At 48.8% G+C, this 18,195-nt stretch overlaps 2 protein-coding genes across 2 annotated transcripts; both read left to right on the top strand.

The window, feature by feature from the left end:
• Positions 1–3,459: 3,459 nt before the first annotated feature.
• On the top strand, positions 3,460–5,754 carry LOC144603466 (small integral membrane protein 30). Its single transcript, XM_078416675.1, has one exon. It carries the CDS (start codon positions 3,538–3,540, stop codon positions 3,715–3,717), a length of 180 nt encoding a protein of 59 aa, XP_078272801.1. The 5' UTR covers positions 3,460–3,537; the 3' UTR covers positions 3,718–5,754.
• A 9,802-nt stretch (positions 5,755–15,556) lies between these two features.
• gpr85 (G protein-coupled receptor 85) lies at positions 15,557–17,983 on the top strand. Its single transcript, XM_078416676.1, has 2 exons — positions 15,557–15,816; positions 15,928–17,983. Exon 2 carries the CDS (start codon positions 16,085–16,087, stop codon positions 17,216–17,218), a length of 1,134 nt encoding a protein of 377 aa, XP_078272802.1. The 5' UTR covers positions 15,557–15,816; positions 15,928–16,084; the 3' UTR covers positions 17,219–17,983.
• Positions 17,984–18,195: the final 212 nt, after the last annotated feature.

The following is an 18,195-nucleotide window of genomic DNA, read 5'->3' on the forward strand; positions in this document are numbered from 1 at the left end:
CAGAAATTGGAGGAACAGCACCTCATATTTCGCTTGGGCAGCTTGCAGCCCAGCGTTATGAACATTGACTTCTCCAACTTTAGATAGTTCCTCTGTCCCTCTCTTCCCCTCCCCCTTCCCAGTTCTCCCTCTAGCTTCCTGTCACCACCTATATCCTTCCTTTTCCCACCCCCCTGATATCAGTCTGAAGCAGGGTCTCGACCCGAAAAGTCACCCATTCTTTCTCTCCTGAGATGCTGCCTGACCTGCTGAGTTACTTCAGCATTTTGTGAAATAAATACCTTCAATTTGTACCAGCATCTGCAGTTATTTTTTTACTCTACAATTGACAGATCATTGTCAGATTCATATGGACGCCCAGCTGCAATGCTGCATAAATTAAAAACAAACACTCCTCCCAACCTGTGGTCGGAGCCATTGTTCATTACTGATGAAAAAAACATTTTCTTTATGATAATAATTGCATGAATTTGTATTTTCATTATAAGGGCAGTGACAATTGCTGGCGATAAAGTTTCAGTAGAGGGTTCAGATTAGTTGATTGTCACATGTACAGTGAAAAGCTTTTCAATGGGTTGATTTGATTATCTAACCTACAGGGATAATGAGAGGACAGAATGGACATGGACATCCCCCCCAGCAGTTCGATGGTGGACATAGCCAGCCATTCCGAATAGTTAACGCTAACGCTGTCTGTAACACCAGGTGAGGCAGGAAACATGTTCCTAATGTTGGGGGAGTCCAGAACCAGGGGCCACAGTTTAAGAATAAGGGGTAGGCCATTTAGAACTGAGATGAGGAAAAACTCAGCAAACTCAGGAAAACCAACCTGCAGGAGAAGCTCATGATGTCCTTCTATCGCTGCTCCATCGAGAGTGTGCTGGCATACTGTATAACCACATGGTATGCCAGCTGCTCAGAAAAGGACAGGAAGGCCCTTCAGAGGGTCATCACGACGGCCCAGAAGATCATCGGCTGCTCACTGCCCTCCCTGGAGCACCTGTTCAGCCTACGCTGCCTCAGTAGAGCAGGCAAAATAATAAAAGATCCATCCCACCCCAGCCACCGTGTTTGTTCATCTGCCCTCAGGTCGATGTTTCAGGTCGATCAAATCCCGAACAAACAAGACTTAAGAACAGTTTTTACCCCAGTGCCATACGAGAACTGAACACTACCTTCTGCACTAGGCAACACTGTTAAAACTTTTGTACTTAATATAATTGTATTTATTTGTTTTTGCATTTATTGCATATATGTTTTTACGCACCGTCATGATTGGCTATTTTTTAATTTCGTTGTATTCGTTGCAATGACAATAAATGAATATTATTATTATTATTATTATTTTTCAGTCAGAGAGTTGTGAATCTGTGGAATTCTCTGCCTCAGAAGGCAGTGGAGGCCAATTCTCTGAATGCATTCAAGAGAGAGCTAGATAGAGCTTTTAAGGATAGCGGAGTCAGGGGGTATGGGGAGAAGGCAGGAACAGTGATTGAGAATGATCAGCTATGATCACATTGAATGGCGGGACAAAGGAAGGATATAGGTGGAGACAGGAAGATAGAGGGAGATCTGGGAAGGGGGAGGGGAAGAGAGGGACAGAGGAACTATCTAAAGTTGGAGAAGTCAATGTTCATTCCACTGGGCTGCAAGAAGGGTCTCGACCCGAAACGTCGCCCATTCCTTCTCTCCTGAGATGCTGCCTGACCTGCTGAGTTACTCCAGCATTTTGTGAATAAATACCTTCGATTTGTACCGGCATCTGCAGTTATTTTCTTATACATTGAATGGCGGTGCTGGCTCGAAGGGCCAAATGGCCTCCTCCTGCACTTGTTGTCTGTTGTCTATCACCTACCCCCGACTGACTCAATGTCCCCAACAGTTGGTCATGTTGATGGCGGACCCCCGCTGTCGCCAGCACCCTGTGTAACACCGGCTTAAACATGTCCCCTGTCCCTGACACTCCGGACATGTCGCCATGGTGGGCATGTCGCCATGGTGGACATGTGTCCATGTTCGCTGCCCCCGGCCCTCCTGTGGCCGGGTTAAAGATGACCCGCTGTTCCCAGCCCCATGGCCATGTCCCGTGGCTGGGTGAGCACGATCCCCGCTGGCCAAGCCCCAGCCCAGCCCCCAGGTCCAGCCTCAGCCCCACCCCCCAGCCGCCAGCCCCACCCCCACACCCCAGCCCGCACCCCCAAGGTCCAGCCCCACCCCACCCCCCACCCCCCACCCCACCCCCCACCCCCAAGGTCCAGCCCCAGCCCCCATCCCCAGCCCCAGCCCCCATCCCCAGCCCCCATCCCCCATCCCCAGCCCCCAGGTCCAGCCCCAGCCCCCATCTCCCGGCCCCACCCCCCCAGCCCCCAGGTCCAGCCCCAGCCCCCATCCCCAGGTCCAGCCCCCATCCCCCAGCCCCCAGGTCCAGCCCCGGCCCCCAGCCCCCATCCCCCAGCCCCCATCTCCCGGCCCCATCCCCCAGCCCCCATCTCCTGGCCCCAGCCCCAGCCCCCATCTCCCGGCCCCAGCCCCAGCCCCAGCCCCCATCTCCCGGCCCCAGCCCCAGCCCCCATCCCCCAGCCCCCAGGTCCAGCCCCGGCCCCCAGCCCCCATCCCCCAGCCCCCATCTCCCGGCCCCAGCCCCAGCCCCCATCTCCCGGCCCCAGCCCCAGCCCCCATCCCCCAGGTCCAGCCCCGGCCCCCAGCCCCCATCCCCCAGCCCCCATCTCCCGGCCCCATCCCCCAGCCCCCATCTCCCGGCCCCATCCCCCAGCCCCCAGGTCCAGCCCCGGCCCCCAGCCCCCATCCCCCAGCCCCCAGGTCCAGCCCCGGCCCCCAGCCCCCATCCCCCAGCCCCCATCTCCCGGCCCCCAGCCCCCATCCCCCAGCCCCCATCTCCCGGCCCCCAGCCCCCATCCCCCAGCCCCCATCTCCCGGCCCCATCCCCCAGCCCCCATCTCCCGGCCCCATCCCCCAGCCCCCATCCCCCAGCCCCCATCTCCCGGCCCCAGCCCCAGCCCCCATCTCCCGGCCCCATGCCCCAGCCCCCATCCCCCAGCCCCCATCTCCCGGCCCCCATCCCCCAGCCCCCATCTCCCAGCCCCCATCCCCCAGCCCCCATCTCCCGGCCCCAGCCCCAGCCCCCATCTCCCGGCCCCAGCCCCAGCCCCCATCCCCCAGCCCCCAGGTCCAGCCCCATCCCCCAGCCCCCATCCCCCAGCCCCCATCTCCCGGCCCCAGCCCCCAGCCCCAGCCCCAGCCCCCATCTCCCGGCCCCAGCCCCCGGCCGCATCCCCCGGCCCCCATCATCCCCCGGCCCCCATCATCCCCCGGCCCCCATCATCCCCCGGCCCCCATCATCCCCCGGCCCCCATCATCCCCCGGCCCCCATCATCCCCCGGCCCCCATCACCCCCCGGCCCCCAGCCCCCATCTCCCGGCCCCACCCCCAGCCCAGGCCGCCCCCTGACCGCCGCCCCTTTCCTCGGGCCCCGCCCGCGGAAGGGGCGGCTTCACTGGAGCAGCGGCCGCGGGTAAGATGTCTTCCCGGGGCGTGCGCTGGTTGGTGGCGGCGGCGGCTCTGGTCTCGCTGCTGCCCGGGGCCCAGGCGCTGGATGGCGGCGACGCGGCGGCGCTGCTGCTCGGTCTGGCCGTCAGTACGGTCGGGCTGTGCGCCTGTCTGGGCTGGTACTCGCGGCGGCGCCGGCAGCAACTGTGAGCGAGAGCGGGGCCCGGGACCGGGACCTCCACTGGGCCGGGACCTCCCCTGGACCGGGGCCTCCACCTCCACTGGGCCGGGACCGGGCCCTCCCCTGGACCGGGGCCTCCACCTCCACTGGGCCGGGACCGGGACCTCCCCTGGACCGGGGCCTCCACCTCCACTGGGCCGGGACCTCCCCTGGACCGGGGCCTCCACCTCCACTGGGCCGGGCCATGGATCGCCGCGCTCCCGGGATGTCTCTGTCTCTGCACCGGGGCTGGAGTTGTGAACGGGGCAGCGGCCGGGCCTCATCCCCGGGCTGGTATTGGCGGCGGCCCCGGGCGGACGGGCATCAACGCCGGGCCCCACCACCGGGCCCAGAGACCGGGGAGCCGCCCCACCACCGGCTGTAAAGTTTGTCGCCGCCGCCGGGGACCGACCCACCTCCGGCCGCCGCTGTGGACACAGACTCAGGCCCAAACCCGGGCCCAGGCACAGGCCCAGGCCGCCGCGGTGTAAAGTTTGTCGCCGCCAGGACAAACCAGTCGCGGCCGCCGCTGGAAGATTGAAGGAAGCGCGGCCCCGGTTCCCGCTCCCGGACAACGTGACTTTGTCAAAGAGTTTCCATGTTTGATTGCCGCGCGTTGGGCGCCAGCTAGAGTTATATATATATATATGTATGTATATACAACTAGAGTTGGGGTTGGGGTTCGGGAATCACCGTCTAGTTTGGACTTTACTTCCCGGCGCCGCAAAAATACGGCCTCAAATCGGCGAAACGCGTTTATTGTGAGTCGCTGCAGCGCGTTTGTTCCGCGTTGGGATCAGGGTTGGGATTGGGATCAGGGTTGGGATTGGGATCAGGGTTGGGATTGGGATCAGGGTTGGGATTGGGATCAGGGTTGGGGTTAGCGCTGCGGGTTCATATTCACTGCTGTTGGTTCACCTACAACCCTGAAGCTTCCCTGTGGAACGGGAGACTTGTTCAATGACTAGGAACGTTTAATATTGTATGATTTGTATCAACTAACATTTTTTTCATTAAGATTACACAACAAATCAACAACTTTGTATTTGTTTGGTAAAGATTTGATTTTAAATGTGTTCGCAATGACTTGAGCGGTTGGCAGGCACCAAATTATCACCCTTCTATAAATGCAAGTTAAAGGTCAATACTATAAATTTGGTTACATTAATCAACAGCTCATCTTTGGAGACAAGAGACTGCAGATGTTGAAATCCAGCCAAAAACGGTACTGGAGGAACCTGAAGGATCCCTATCCAAAAAGTCTGGACGTTCCCTCCACAGTTGCTGCCTGGTCAGCTGAGTTCCTCCAGCACTTTGCTTTTTGCTTGGCTCTCAATGTTTACAGATACCATGCTTGTGAATATTTTAAACAATAAAAAGGGAAATTAAAACTAGATCCCCTGTGAAATTGCAGAGGTCACCCAAAATCAGACTGAGTTATCGTTTTCCCATACACCAATAGCAACAGACACTTGAAGTGCAGTAATCACCACCTTCCATTGTGACCAGGCTGAGTTGAATCAGAGTTAACCTGCAACCAAAGTTTGACGCTTTGTTTTATTTCTTGCCTGCAACCAGTGACAAACCTATTAATCTGAATTTAAAACCCATCCACTTTTTTTTGCCAAGCTGCATTTCTTAATTTGAACTATGGATTTCAAAGATAGTTGGTCATTGTTACACGAGGCAGGTTGCATGTTTTACAAAACAAATGACTAACAACGCTATGGTTTTCAACGTCATTGTGTGACGAATGGTTGCATAAATAATTATGAACATGTATTGCAACATGGTGTAGTTTATTGTCAATTACTGCACATCAATTGGAAAAAGTTTGTTTCACCTTTTCCTTTCAGAATCAATTAAATGTGATGTTTATTTTTTAAGTTGAAATTGTTAAGAGGAATTTTGTAATGATGCGAATGATTGACAAAGCAAAATTTTCAATGTGAAATGTTCTTATTGGCCCGACTTTGTGTTGAACCTTCTTGCAGCTTTGCATTCCATAAAGGAAAATTCAATCATCAGTTCCTATCCTGAGTTATTTTTCATGGTATAGTCCATTAATTTTAGCTACGATATGCACATCTTGCTTTTTATGAAATATACCCACAATAGTCGCGTAATTGTGTGAACCTGTCATCACAGGTCTATTTATCTTGTAGTCTAATGTCGTAGACAAAAAGTCTTTTATAAACTCAGATATTTTGCTTTTACCAGTTATTGATCCTTCAATAAGTGTTCCATTTGTTTGGTGATCTCATTACTGTGATAAATTATCTTTGGACCAATGCAATAGAAATACCCAACTAAGGACAATGAATTCTATAATATTAAAATGTAATTAGATGTAGTTTCAACAGTAATTTCTTAGTTCATTGTCCTTTTTTCACTGTCTCCATTTATTTTGCACTTCTCATTAATTCCAAATATTCTCTTGAGTTATGTGATATAATTTACAGGAGATGAATTGCATCACCCTAAAACTGTAAACTATGTACCAGTGCAAGAAATAGATGCAAAGTGTCTTTAGAGAAAAGGATGGGTGACGTTTTGGCTCGGGACCGTTCTTCAGATTAAAAGGGGGATGGGGGAGATGAAGAGCTGCGAGGCAGCTGTTCAGCCCCCGGCCAGCTCACCATTCAGTAGGCTGGCACTTTTCTGGTCTAATTGGAAGTTTTACTAGCCAGCCGCTGTGCTTTTCATGTCTTGACTAAAGTCAGATGTTGTGCAACTTGTTTCTGTAAATAACTTGGCTCTTAATTGTCACCACACTTGTTGTTGAGAATAATCTAGTCCCAGGCGTTTGCCAGAAGATACCTGGCATTTTCCACTGTTGGTTGAATGAAACTCGATACAAAGCATTAAATTGTTCTGTTTTGCAAACATTGAGTAACATTTAACATTGGAATAATGCTAGGTTTAAAACAAAATGATGTTCCCTGCACTCCAATTTTCCTGTCATTTTGTTGACAGAAAGGCCTTCTGTTGCAGTAAGTAGCAAAGGAAAGAAAGATACAGTCAGAAAGTAATCTGCAAAGTTATCAGGCAGCTATTACAAATATCTAATGAAGGAAACTGCAATACCAGCACTCCACGTTGAAGGAAGAGTTTACTCCTATAAAGTAAAACTCACATCAACATACCTCGTATTTTCCAGAAAAAATGGCAATTTCAAATTTGCATCATACAAGTGAAAGTCAAAACTGTAATTTCTAGAAAAATATTCACATTTGATAGCCAGTCATATTCGTGCATTATAATGGTAACAAATAAATGCAAACATTTATCAATATGCTTTGTTTCAATGTGAATAAAACTGCATATTTTGTGTGGAGTGTGGAAAAACATTTTTGTAATTGAATGTTGATGCACTCTGTAAATAGCTTTCTTAGTTTGCCCAATCTAATGGCGATGTCTTGCCTGATACGTACTTGTAACCTCACCCAGCAGTTCATGTGATGTTTAGGTTTACTGCCCAGGTTACCCACTGTCTATGGCCATGTTGAAAGACTGGAGCGACTAGGCTTATGTTGAAAGACTGGAGCGACTAGGCTTTTATACACTGGAATTTAGAAGGATGAGAGAGGATCTTGTCGAAACGTATAAGATTATTAAGGGGTTGGACACATTAGAGGCAGGAAACATGTTCCCAATGTTGGGGGAGTCCAGAACCAGGGGCCATAGCTTAAGGATAAGGGGTAGGCCATTTAGAACAGAGATGAGAAAAAACTTTTTCAGTCAGAGAGTTGTGAATCTGTGGAATTCTCTGCCTCAGAAGGCAGTGGAGGCCAATTCTCTGGATGTATTCAAGAGAGAGCTAGATAGCGCTCTTAAGGATAGCGGAGTCAGGGGGTATGGGGAGAAGGCAGGAACGGGGTACTGATTGAGAATGATCAGCCATGATCACATTGAATGGCGGTGCTGGCTCGAAGGGCCGAATGGCCTCCTCCTGCACCTATTGTCTAAGGTCTCACATTTTGTTTCACTCTACATTGACATTATGAACCTAACTTTGGAAGTGGCTCCTATACTTAATTTGACTTGCTATTTCTCATTTAGTCCTTGGTGTGTGCATGGGATTGTCTGTTTCTGAATGATTGGCTCCCATTCCTGTCATTTTCTTGGTAGTTATTGATTGTTTATAAATATATCCACCTTGTGCAACTGTTTTAAGTGTAGACTCTGTGAGGAGTCTGTCAGTCAGTAAAGGTCGGGAGTGCAGGAGCAAAGAAGACCGTTGTCTGAGAGAAAGTGTTAATTGCAGGTTAAAGTCCGTTTAAAAAGAGCGGCAAAAGGACACTAGCAGTCAGTCAGTAAAGGACGGGAGTGCAGGAGCAAAGAAGACCGTTGGCTGAAAGTAAGTAAGTGTTAATTGCAGGTCAAAGTCCGTTTAAAATGAGCGCCAAAAGGACACTAGCAGGCAATCAGTGAAGTGCATACCTCCAAGCTCGTCAGAGGAAGGCAGGATAGAAGTGAGTACGTGGATTGGCTGATCAATTAAATTAGAAGTTTGGTAAATTGGCCAATTAGGCAATTTAGTGACTGATATAAACGAGGCTTGCACAAGGGGTGCAGCCCTGTCTGGCTGATGGCGGATAAGTTGGTGCAGTGTGTTTCCTGCAGAATGTGGGAAGGTAGGGACACCGCTGGAGCTTCTGGGAGCTACACCTGCAAGAACTGTGTCCAGGTGCAGCTCCTGAATGGACGCGTGGTGGAGTTGGAAAAGCAGCTGGATGACCTCAGGGCCATCTGAGAATGCGAGAGTTTCCTGGACAGGACCTACTGTGAGGCTGTCACGCCAAGGGTCCAGGTCGAGCGAAGATGGGAGACCGTTTCAGGGGGGAGTGAACGTGGACTACAGGAGACCCCAGTAGCTGTGCCTATTGCAAACAGGTGCACCCTCTTGGGAGCTGTCGGGGCAGAAGACGCTTCCAGTCCGAGTGGCGGACAGGTTGGCGGCTCTAATCCAGGCAAGGAAACTCGACCGGAGAGACCGAAGTCTGGAAGAGCCATAGTAGTGGGTGACTCCATTGTCTGAGGTATGGACAGTAGATTCTGTGGCGGCAGGCGGGACTTGAGGATGCTCTGTTGCCTCCCTGGTGCCAGGGTTCAAGACATCATGGGGTGGCTTCAGAACATCCTAGCGAGGGAAGGCGATCAACCGGAAGTAGTTGTGCACGTGGGCACGAACGAGGTCGGGAGGAAGGGGATACTGCAACGTGAGTTTAGAGAGTTAGGAAGAAGACTGAGAAGTAGGATGTCGAAGGTGGTTGTCTCTGGACTGCTACCTGTACCTCGTGCTGGTGAGGGCAGGAACAGAGAGATCGGGGATATGAATGTATGGCTGAGGGGCTGGTGCAGGGAGCAGGGATTTAGATTTCTAGACCACTGGGATTTCTTCTGGGGTAGGGGTGACCTGTACAAAAGGGACGGGTTACACCTTAACAGCAGGCGGACCAACATTCTGGCAGGCAGGCTTGCTAGTGCTACACGTGTGGCTTTAAACTAAGTAGTGGGGGGGAGGGGTTGACAAATTGGGAATATGGAGATGGAGTTAAAGGGGAAGCGAATATAGATGAAATTGCAAAGGACTCTCGAATAAATGGGAAGGGAAGTTCTAGAAGCCAATTGTGACCGGTGTGAGAGGGGAGGTGAATACCGACGTTAAAGTGTTGTATTTAAATGCGCGAAGTAGAAAAAAATAAAGTGGATGTGCTTGAGGCTCAGTTAGACATTGGCAAGTATGATGTTGTGGGAATCACTGAGACATGGCTACAAGAGGACCAGGGCTCGGAACTGAATATTCAGGGGTACACAATGTATAGAAAAGACAGACAGGTGGGCAGAGGGGGTGGGGTCGCTCTGTTGGTCTTCTGCCCCGACAGCTCCCAAGAGGGTGCACTTGTTTGCAATAGGCACAGCTACTGGGGTCTCCTGTAGTCCACGTTCACTCCCCCCTGAAATGGTCTCCCACATTCGCTCGACCTGGACCCTTGGCGTGACAGCCTCACATTCACTCTATTGTATGTGTTATTGCATTTTTATTGATTATTCTTATTGGTCTTATTGTTGAACTGCGGGTAATGTTTCATTTTACTACACAAATGTGACAAATAAATGACTATTGATATTGATATTCACTCCCTTGCAAGGGGTGACATAGAATCAGGAGATGTATAATCAGTATGGATAGAAATGAGGAATTGTAAGGGTAAAAAACCCTAATGGGAGTTATCTACAGGCCCCCAAAGAGTAGCCTCGACATAGGGTGCAAGTTGAATCAAGAGCTAAATTTGGCATGCCGCAAATGTAATGCTCCGGTGGTTATGGGAGATTTCAACATGCAGGTAGACTGGGAAAATCAGGTTGGTAATGGACCCCAGGAAAGGGAGTTTGTGGAGTGCCTCCGAGATAGATTCATAGAACAGCTTGTACTGGAGCCTACTAGGGAGATGATACAAAGCTGGGTGGTAGTGTGAGCTGTGAGGAAGATGCTATGAGGTTGCAGGGTGACTTGGACAGGTTGTATGAGTGGGCGGATGCATGGCAAATGCAGTTTAATGTGGATAGGTGTGAGGTTATCCACTTTGGTGGTAAGAATAAGAAGGCAGATTATTATCTGAATGGTGTCAAGTTAGGAAAAGGGGATGTACAACGAGATCCGGATGTCCTAGTGCATCAGTCACTGAAAGGAAGCATGCAGGTACAGCAGGCAGTGAAGGAAGCCAATTGAATGCTGGCCTTCATAACAAGAGGAATTGAGTATAGGAGCAAAGTGGTCCTTCTGCAGTTGTATAGGGCCCTAGTGAGACCGTACCTGGAGTATTGTGTGCAGTTTTAGTCTCCAAATTTGAAGAAGGATATTCTTGCTATTGAGGGCATGCAGCATAGGTTTACTAGGTTAATTCCCGGAAATGGCGTGAATGTCATTTGTTGAAAGACTGGAGCGGCTAGGCTTGTATACACTGGAATTTAGAAGGATGAGAGGGGAACTTATCGAAACATATAAGATTATTAAGGAGTTGGACACGTTAGAGGCAGGAAACGAGTTCCCGATGTTGGGGGAGTCCAGAACCAGGGGCCACAGTTAAAGAATACGGGGTAGGCCATTTAGAACGGAGATGAGGAAAGACTTTTTCAGTCAGAGTTGTAAATCTGTGGAATTCTCTGCCTCAGAAGGGTGCTGATTGAGAATGATCAGCCATGATCATATTGAATGGTGGTGCTGGATCGAAGGGCTGAATGGCCTACTCCTGCACCTATTGTCTATTCAGTCATTTCCATGTCAGTGGTGGAATCCTGAGAACAGCTTACCCAGCTCTGTTAATGATAATACCAACAAATTCCATAGGCTATGACAGCAGTGATGTTCAACAACAGAAAGATTGTGTAGTTCGCATCCCGTCACTAATGCCATGCCAGTACAGGTTGAAATAGCTTTCACTCTGTAGCCAAGATATCCAAAATCTCTACATGCTGAGTAAATACTCTATGTTAAGAAATAATATTACTGTGCTAAATAGATTAAGTACAACGCTTGGGAACAGCTCCATCCTCAACCACAAGAAATTGCAGAGAGTTGTGGTGATAACCCAGACCATCACACAAACCAACCTCCCTTCCATTATCTCCATCTAAACTTCACACTGCGTTGGAAAGGCCACTAACATAATCAAAGACCAGTCTCTCCCTGGTCACTCCCTCTTCTCCCCTTTCCCATCAGGCAAGAGGTACAGAAGTTTGAAAACGCACACCTCCAGAGTGGGACAGGATGCTCCCGGCAAGCAGGCCAGACTAGCCCGCCTTGGACCAACCTCATAGGACTTGCCCGGCAGATCTGGCTCGCCTGCTGCAGAACCGGGCACCCAAAGGTTCGCGGTTGGTGGGACCTTGCCCGAAGGCTCATCGGTACCGGGAGGGAGCTGGAGAAGCCGGATGCCAGGAGAAGGACCGACCAGTAAGAGGGTGAACTGAGGTAATGCCTTCAGGTAAGCTGCAGGAGGCGCCACAGGGACAAGGAGAGGACAGGGACTTCAGTTCGTGAGAACTGTTCCAGTACATCAAGCGAGCGGGCCGCCCGGACTTTGAATAATGGCGGTGCACACATGTGTAATATGTGCAAAAAGAATTTCACTGCATTTGCATCTGTGCCAAATAAAGCACTATTGACTTGAGGGACATTTTCTTCCCAGTTGTTGTCAGGCAACTGAACCGTCCCCTCATCAACTAGAGTGTGGTCCTGACCTCCGGTCATTGGAAACTCACCCTTGATTATGTGTTGGCCTTGCTGTGGCAGTGTGAAGTGTAGATGAAGTCAATGGAAGGGATGTTGGTTTGCATGATGGTCCAGGCTATGTCCACAACTCTGCAATATCATGCAGTCTTGGATGGAGCTGTTTCTGAATCGTGCTTTGATGCATCGTGATAAAATACGTTCTATGGCCCATCTGCAGAAGTTAATGAGGATTGTTGGGGACATGCTGACTTCCGACGCTTTCTAAGGAAGTAAAGGGATTGGTGTGCTTTCTTGGCCATTGCTTCGATGTGGCTGGTGCAGGACAAATTGTTGGTGATATTTATTCCTGAGAAGAAGCTGTCACCCATCTCCACTGGCATCCTTGATATATCGTAGGGTGTGTGGATTGTTTTGCTTCCTGAAGTCGATCACAATCTCCTTTTCCTTGCTGACATTGAGGGAGAGGTTGTTGTCTTGGTACCAGGTCACTAGGTTCCCAATCTCCCTCCTGTACTCTGTTCTAGTCATTATTTGATATCCAGCCCACTACATTGATGCCATCTGCAAATTTGTAAATTGAAGATAGACACAAATCCCTCTTTCCTGAGGGTGGATCTCAGAGCCATTGTATAGAAAATAGATGCAGGAGGAGGCCATTTGGCCCTTCGAGCCAGCACCGCCATTCATTGTGATCATGGCTGATCGTCCACAATCAGTGACCTGTGCCTGCCTTATCCCCATATCCCTTGATTCCACTAGCCCTAGAGCTCTATCTAACTCTTTTAAATTCATCCAGTGAATTGGCCTCCACTGCCTTCTGTGGCAGAGAATTTCACAAATTCAGAACTCTCTGGGTGAAAAAGTTTCTTTTCACCTCAGTTTTAAATGGCCTCCCATTTATTCTTACACTGGCCCCTGGTTCTGGACTCCCCCAACATTGGGAACAATTTTCCTGCATCTAGCTTGTCCAGTCCTGATATAATTTTATACATCTCCATAAGATCCCCTCTCTTCCTTCTAAACTCCAGTGAATACAAGTCAAGTCAAGTCAAGTCAATTTTATTTGTATAGCACATCTAAAAACAACCCACGTTGACCAAAGTGCTGCACATCTGATTAGGAAAAAAAAAAAGAAACATACAGTGGCAAGCCCAGCCTTTCCAATCTTTCCCCATATGACAGTCCCGCCATCCCGGGGATTAACCTCATGAACCTACGCTGCACTGCCTCAATAGCAAGGATGTCCTTCCTCAAATTAGGAGACCAAAACTGCACACAATACTCCAGATGTGGTCTCGCCAGGGCCCTATACAACTGCAGAAGGACCTCTTTACTCCTATACTCAAATCCTCTCGTTATGAAGGCCAACATGCCATGTACATAGTGATTAGTCAATTAGGGGTCAAAGGTTATGGTTGAGAGGGACTGATAGATCATCCGTGATTGAAAGGTGGAATAGACTTGATGGGCTGATTGGCCTAATTTTGCTCCTATGTCTTATGAACAGTCATTAAGACACCAGGATGATAGTGGTCTTCTTGAACCAGGTGAGGACCTTGGAATGGAATAATGGTAGGTTAAATATGTCTGTGAATACCTCTGCCAACAGGTCCACACATTTCCTCAGGACACAGCCAGTGATGCCATCCTGACCAGTTTCTTTCCACTGATTCACTCTCAGGAAGGCCGATCTTTGTTTCCTCAGTAACCGTTGGTACAGGTGCAGAGACTGGTGGGGTGGGTGATGTTCCTCCACTGACCTCTGTTCAAAGTGAGTGTAGATGCATTGACCTCATTGTGGAGGGACCCATTGTTACCAGTGATACTGCCCACTTTCACTTTGTGGTCTGGCATACCGTGCAAGCCTTGCCACAATCTACGGGTATCTGTCTCATTGCCTCGGGACTCCAGCTTGGTCTGGAATTCCCTTGGCATCCTTAATGGCTCTGCGTAGGTCATAGATGCATTTCTTGTACTGCTCAGGATGGTTTGACTTCAACACTGCAGACTTGGACTTCACCTGGGAGTAGACCTCACAGTTCATCCATGGTTTCTGTTTGGGGGATACATGTATCATTGTTTTTGGTACACAGTTCACTATACACTTGCTGACAGCAGTAGCATATTTATCTAGATTAGTCACAAAGTTCTTGAATAAAGAGCAGTCCATGGACTCAAAGCAGTCACAAAGCTTTTCATCTGTTCCCTCATATCACTATCACACAACTTTCTGTTTCATTGTCTGCTTGTAAGCAGGGAGTAGAGGCACAGGCAGGTGGTCAGATTTATCACAGTGCGATCTGGGAATGGGGCAGTGCGCATTTTTGATGGTTGTGTAACAGTTTTCGAGAGCAGTTTTTGGGCTTCCAGTTGGCAGATGTGCTATTTTGGGATCAGGCTCAAATTAAATGAACAGCAACAAAATTGATGAACTAATAAACTACTTACTTTGGGCAGAAACCTCTGACTTTCGTCAAAAAGTGTCTTTTGGCAAAGCCACATACCTTCAGTCCTACACTGGTGTCATCTCTGGTTGAACGTAAAGTCCCTGGAATAAGTTTCAGGCACAAATATTCTATCTCAGAAACATGGTTGACATCTTTGAGTTGAGGTGTCCCAAGTAGGAAGCAGTTGTCCAATTTCCTGTTTACATCGATGCTCTTAAAAAGATACATAAAATCTAATGTGTAGGAAGGAAATGCAGATACTGGTTAACTAATGGTTATTTAATACTCTGTACTCAAGTAGACGTCTGACACAAAGGCAAAGAAAGCTATTAAAATGAATCTCCTTACTCCACTGTCATTCTTACCTATTTGCGAGATGTTAAAAAGTATAACTTGATAGCAGTGACATACTCAAATAATTTCATTCGGAAAGCAATCCATCTCGATTCAGCTGTATTTCGATGGAAGTTGAAAGCCCACAAAGCCACCTCTTGGACACGGAGACATTGAGTTCCCAATAGAAGCAGATGTCCCAAAATGTTAAAGATAGACTCCAGGATTACTTCTGATGTGTTGCTCTGCCTAAACGCTTCAAATCGATACTGTATCAGCAGATATGTTGTGTAAATAAATATTGCTAATTAATCAAATATTTAACAAAACAAAATGCAATGATATGCCTGGTTATTACGTCAGAGCAGCTGATGATAATTACTCCAAACTATCCTAACAGACTTCGGAAAACAACATTCTCAATTATAGAAATAAAAATAGTTAAATAATTGCTGTTCAAAAATGTAGAATAAAGTACCACAACTTCAATCCTGACCATTGACTCCAGAGGACTCCGTCTGCATTATGAATGGGTCTGTGCCGACAAGTCCTCACTTTGCATTCCAATATAACGAATGAAAATACGTATAATAAGCTAATTGTTACACAACGGTATGTAAGTTTTTGAATGGAACATGTAGCAACTAAGAACTGACGAAATAATCTGTTGGACAGTGAGTCTGCACCAAAGGTAATCTTTCTCGGGCCCAGCCGAGTGTGAAGCTTTGCAACGCCTGGCTAATCTGAAATGACATAAATTAGCGGTAATCGTGCTCCCGATGGAGCGGACGTGTTACATCGAAGCGTCTTTGCCTTTCTGTGTGCTTGTATGTGGAAGCTAGAGATACGATAGCTCAAGACGCGGGAGGGATTACAAATAGTCTCGGTGCGCAGTCTCGCTCGCATTCGCAATGCATTCAGTGGAAGAGAGAGACACAGAGAGAGAGACACAGAGAGAGTCAGAGAGAGACACAGAGAGAGAGACAGAGAGAGAGAGAGACTTGTGATTCACAGCCGCCCCAGAGAGGAGAAAACACGCGGACGTGCGTTTCCATCCCGTCGCTCCCACCGTGAGTAAATATAAGATATATAATGGTGGGAAATGTTCATTGTCAGTCGCTGTGTAATTTGCCGTAGAAATACGAGGCTGCTTTTGAAAGATATGATGATTCATTTTATAGGCTTCTCGCCGCTAATGTGATTCCGGCCGAAACCCGGGACCGGCTGGATTTTGTAGATGCCTTCTGTCTCCATGTCCATGTCGGGGCTAGACGCTCCTTCCACCATGACTCTCCACGGCTGAGGCTGCTGTCCGACCCCACGCTCACTATCCTATCTATGGCGAACTACAGCCATGCGGGGCCCGGTGGCAGCGACAATCTGACCCACAGCTCGTCTCCAACTCCACTCGCCACCTTCATCATGCTCACTTCGCTCGGCTTCATCATCGGGGTCGGCGTTCTGGGAAACCTTCTCATCTCCTTCCTCCTGGTCAAAGACAAGAGTCTACACCGGGCTCCCTACTACTTCTTGCTGGACCTTTGCTCCTCCGACATTATCCGCTCGGCCGTCTGCTTCCCATTTGTCTTCCTCTCGGTCAGGAACGGCTCGGCCTGGTCCTACGGGGCCTTGAGCTGCAAAGTGATCGCGTTTGTCGGGGTCCTCTCCTGCTTCCACGCCGTCTTCATGCTGTTCTGTGTGAGTGTCACCCGCTACATTGCCATCGCCCACCACCGCTTCTACTCCAAGCGCCTGACCTTCTGGACCTGTCTGGCCATCATCTGTATGGTGTGGACCCTCTCGGTGGCCATGGCTTTCCCGCCCGTCTTCGACGTGGGGACCTACACCTTCATCCGCGAGGAAGAGCAATGTACCTTCGAGCACAGGTACTTCAAAGTGAACGACTCGCTGGGGTTCATGCTCATGTTCGTGGTCATAGTCCTGGCCACTCACATCGTCTATCTCAAGCTGATATTCTTTGTGTACGACCGACGCAAGATGAAACCAGTGCAGCTGGTGCCGGCGGTCAGTCAGAACTGGACCTTCCACGGCCCCGGAGCCACCGGTCAAGCCGCTGCCAACTGGATCGCCGGCTTTGGCCGCGGCCCTACCCCACCTACTCTGCTGGGAATCAGACAGAACCCACAGGGTCAGGCCACACGGAGGCGGCTGCTCGTCATGGACGAGTTCAAAACCGAGAAAAGAATCGGCAGGATGTTCTACCTGATCACCTTCTGCTTCGTGGCTCTGTGGTGTCCATACCTGGTGGCATGTTACTGGCGAGTCTTTGTCAAAGGCCCCGCCGTTCACCGTGGTTACATGACGGCCGCCGTGTGGATGACTTTTGCCCAAGCCGGGGTCAATCCGTTCATCTGCATCTTCTCCAACAGGGAGCTCAGGCGTTGCTTCAGCAACAACATCCTTTACTGTCGAAAGTCCAGGTTACCGAGGGAACCTTACTGTGTTATATGAGCATTAAAGCTGTGTGTATCTGAGACTCAATGGACGGAAATTACCCGAGTTTTATCAAGCAACATACAAACAGTAATTGTCAGGGCCTTGTGTTCTGGGCCTTGTGTTCTGGCGAGGGCGATTTACAAAGAAATGACCATAACCTTTGCAGAATGGTCTTTAATTTATTTCCTCTATCTCTGTGTTAATGTTCAACGTATTTCAATCCAGTTTAGGTAAAGAAAATAATACGATTATCATGTACACCTGCACATTAATTTATACCAAGTTTTGTTTTTGAAATAACCAATGCAGAAATCATCTAATCTTAGAATATATATTGACTCACTTTATATATATTTTTAAAGATTTTTACATTCATTGAGCAGAGGAAACATGTTTACATTATTTGACTTAATTAAAAGTGACAATAACCATCATTGATTGCATGGCTGGTAAATGTTTGAAAATGTACAAATGAGTTCCCTCATCTTTCTCTTTAAATCTACACTGGACCCAAACTTGTACAAGGTCCAGGCACCCTGTCCAAGTAATTAAACCTGCCCATAATTACATTAGTGCAGAACAGGTAGATGTTTGTTTCTATATTGTTAGACTGTGGTCTTAGCCACAGCAGAACAAGGTGGTTTCAAACCTTGCACAATCTGTGAAATATTTATTCTGTGGATGCATATTGTTTACAAGATTTTTTCTTTCCAATTGTTCAGTCCTGTTGTTCGTGTTTCAACTGTGATATTGTTTTATTACCATTTTCTCTCACAAGGTGACACAGCTTGTACCATTTCCTTACTGTTGGGGTGGGGGGGGGAGGGGTGGAATGTGTGTGAGTTGAAGTAAATCGCATCCAGCAAAATCGTTGTGTGGGATCTCATCAACACTTTGGAAATAAAATGTACATCAAATGATACAGTTATCAATTCACAGAAGTCCAACTGCTCTTTCTTGAAGATAATTGTCTTTGCAAATATGCACAGAAT

This window comes from Rhinoraja longicauda, chromosome 20 (assembly GCF_053455715.1).
Source record: "Rhinoraja longicauda isolate Sanriku21f chromosome 20, sRhiLon1.1, whole genome shotgun sequence".
Classification (NCBI taxonomy): domain Eukaryota; kingdom Metazoa; phylum Chordata; class Chondrichthyes; order Rajiformes; family Arhynchobatidae; genus Rhinoraja; species Rhinoraja longicauda.